Consider the following 1,630-nt stretch of genomic DNA (forward strand, 5'->3'; position numbering starts at 1 on the left):
CTCCACCCCCCTCCACCTCCACCCTCACGGCCCTCCAGCCACTTCTAGGACCAGGTCTGCACCCTTGGGGCCAGTGGGAAATCTATGAGGTCACCTGATGGGCGTTTCCCTGGTGAGGCTGTCACCACGTGCGTGCTAGGCCATTACCACGTGTGCGCTAGGACGTTATCACTTGCGAGCTAGGCCGTTACCACGTGCGCTCTAGGCTGTTACCACCTGCGCCCTAGGCCGTTACCACGTGTGGGCTAGGCCATTACCACCTGCGCGCTAGGCCGTTGCCATGTGATGATGTGGTGGCACGAGGATGTGCGTGGCCATGGGACTTGGCTCCCCAGCCAATGAGGGGCCTGGCCCTGATCGCTAGGATACACAGTACCGGACGCCGTAACGGTCATCTTGAGAGGCATCTTGTGCTAGAGCAAGCCGAGCTGAGACAGGGCACCCCATACCCAGCATGTCGGAGACGAGGAGCCCTAGAGGGTCCTCTGGTGCTGGCCGCCGGGGCCATCCCCGCTGTCGCAGCGCCCGAGCGGGACTTCTGTTTTCGGTTGGGCAGATTGAGCGCAGTCTACGGGAACGCCACTACGCTCAGAGCCTGAGTCACAACGCGCACGTCTACCTCGCTGCGGTGATGGAGTATCTGACGACCCAGATCCTGGAGCTGGCGGCCAAGGAGGCCCAAAACAACGGAGAGAGGACCATCACTCCACGCCTGCTGGACATGGCCGTTCACAGTAACGAGTTGCTGAGCACCCTCTTTCACACAACAATCATCTCTCAGGTGGCTCCCGGCCCGAACTAGCTGCTGACGACGCCAGACTCCGGGGACCTGGCAGATCCGCTCATCCACCCACCTGGCCCCCAAACCCCCAGCCCCAAACCTCCCACCCGCCAGAAACCACCACCCCACTGCTGCCCCAAACCACCAACACCCCCCACCCCCCCACCGGCCCTGAAGTCTTGGGCCTTCATTAATTCTGTCAATAAAGTGTTTATTGGAACAAAAAAAAAAAAAAAGAAAAAAAAAAAAGAAAAGAAAAACCACTGCTCCTTACCTATAGGGATTCTGCCCTTGGATTCCCTCCCGTGGCAGCCTGGGAGCGCTCTCTCTCCTCTCTTTCTCTCTCTCTCTCCCTAATAAATCACTCTGCAAAATTCTCTGAGACCAGATATTTATTCAGATGGTAAGCTCACCGTGCCTCCAGGGCCCCTTCACCCATTCTTTGGGCAAGGGAGGTCAAGAACCTGGGCACATTGGGGTAAGCATCGCATCAGAGAACTGGAAGCGTCTTTGGGATGCCCCTGCAGCTCTGTTCCTGTCCCCTGGTGACATCTTTGGTGAGCACGGGGAGGGACCTGAGCCCCTGCGTCCTGCCCCGTTACAGTAGGCCTGCTTCTTTTTCAGAGCGACCTATGATGAGTTTAGGCATAAAAAAATTATTTGCTTCCTTAATGGGCTCCGCCCTGCAGTCAATAATTTTAGATAAGAAATAGAAGCTAAGTTTGAAAGATCACCCATTGAAGACTATTGGTATACCAAATACATCTTTCTGGCATTTAGCTGGTTATTTTAGAATCCCTTTGTAAAAGAATTGTACAGGTAAAAAGGAGATCCTCATTTGTAAGGGCA

The 1,630-nt window shown here is 55.1% G+C and overlaps 1 protein-coding gene across 1 annotated transcript; it reads left to right on the forward strand.

The window, feature by feature from the left end:
* The first annotated feature begins 454 nt into the window (after positions 1-454).
* On the forward strand, positions 455-802 carry LOC120366633 (histone H2A-Bbd type 2/3-like). The gene has a single exon (XM_039475710.1). The coding sequence runs from the start codon at positions 455-457 to the stop codon at positions 800-802; it is 348 nt and encodes a 115-aa protein (XP_039331644.1).
* Positions 803-1,630: the final 828 nt, after the last annotated feature.

Source organism: Saimiri boliviensis, chromosome X (genome assembly GCF_048565385.1).
Source record: "Saimiri boliviensis isolate mSaiBol1 chromosome X, mSaiBol1.pri, whole genome shotgun sequence".
NCBI classification, from domain to species: Eukaryota; Metazoa; Chordata; class Mammalia; order Primates; family Cebidae; genus Saimiri; species Saimiri boliviensis.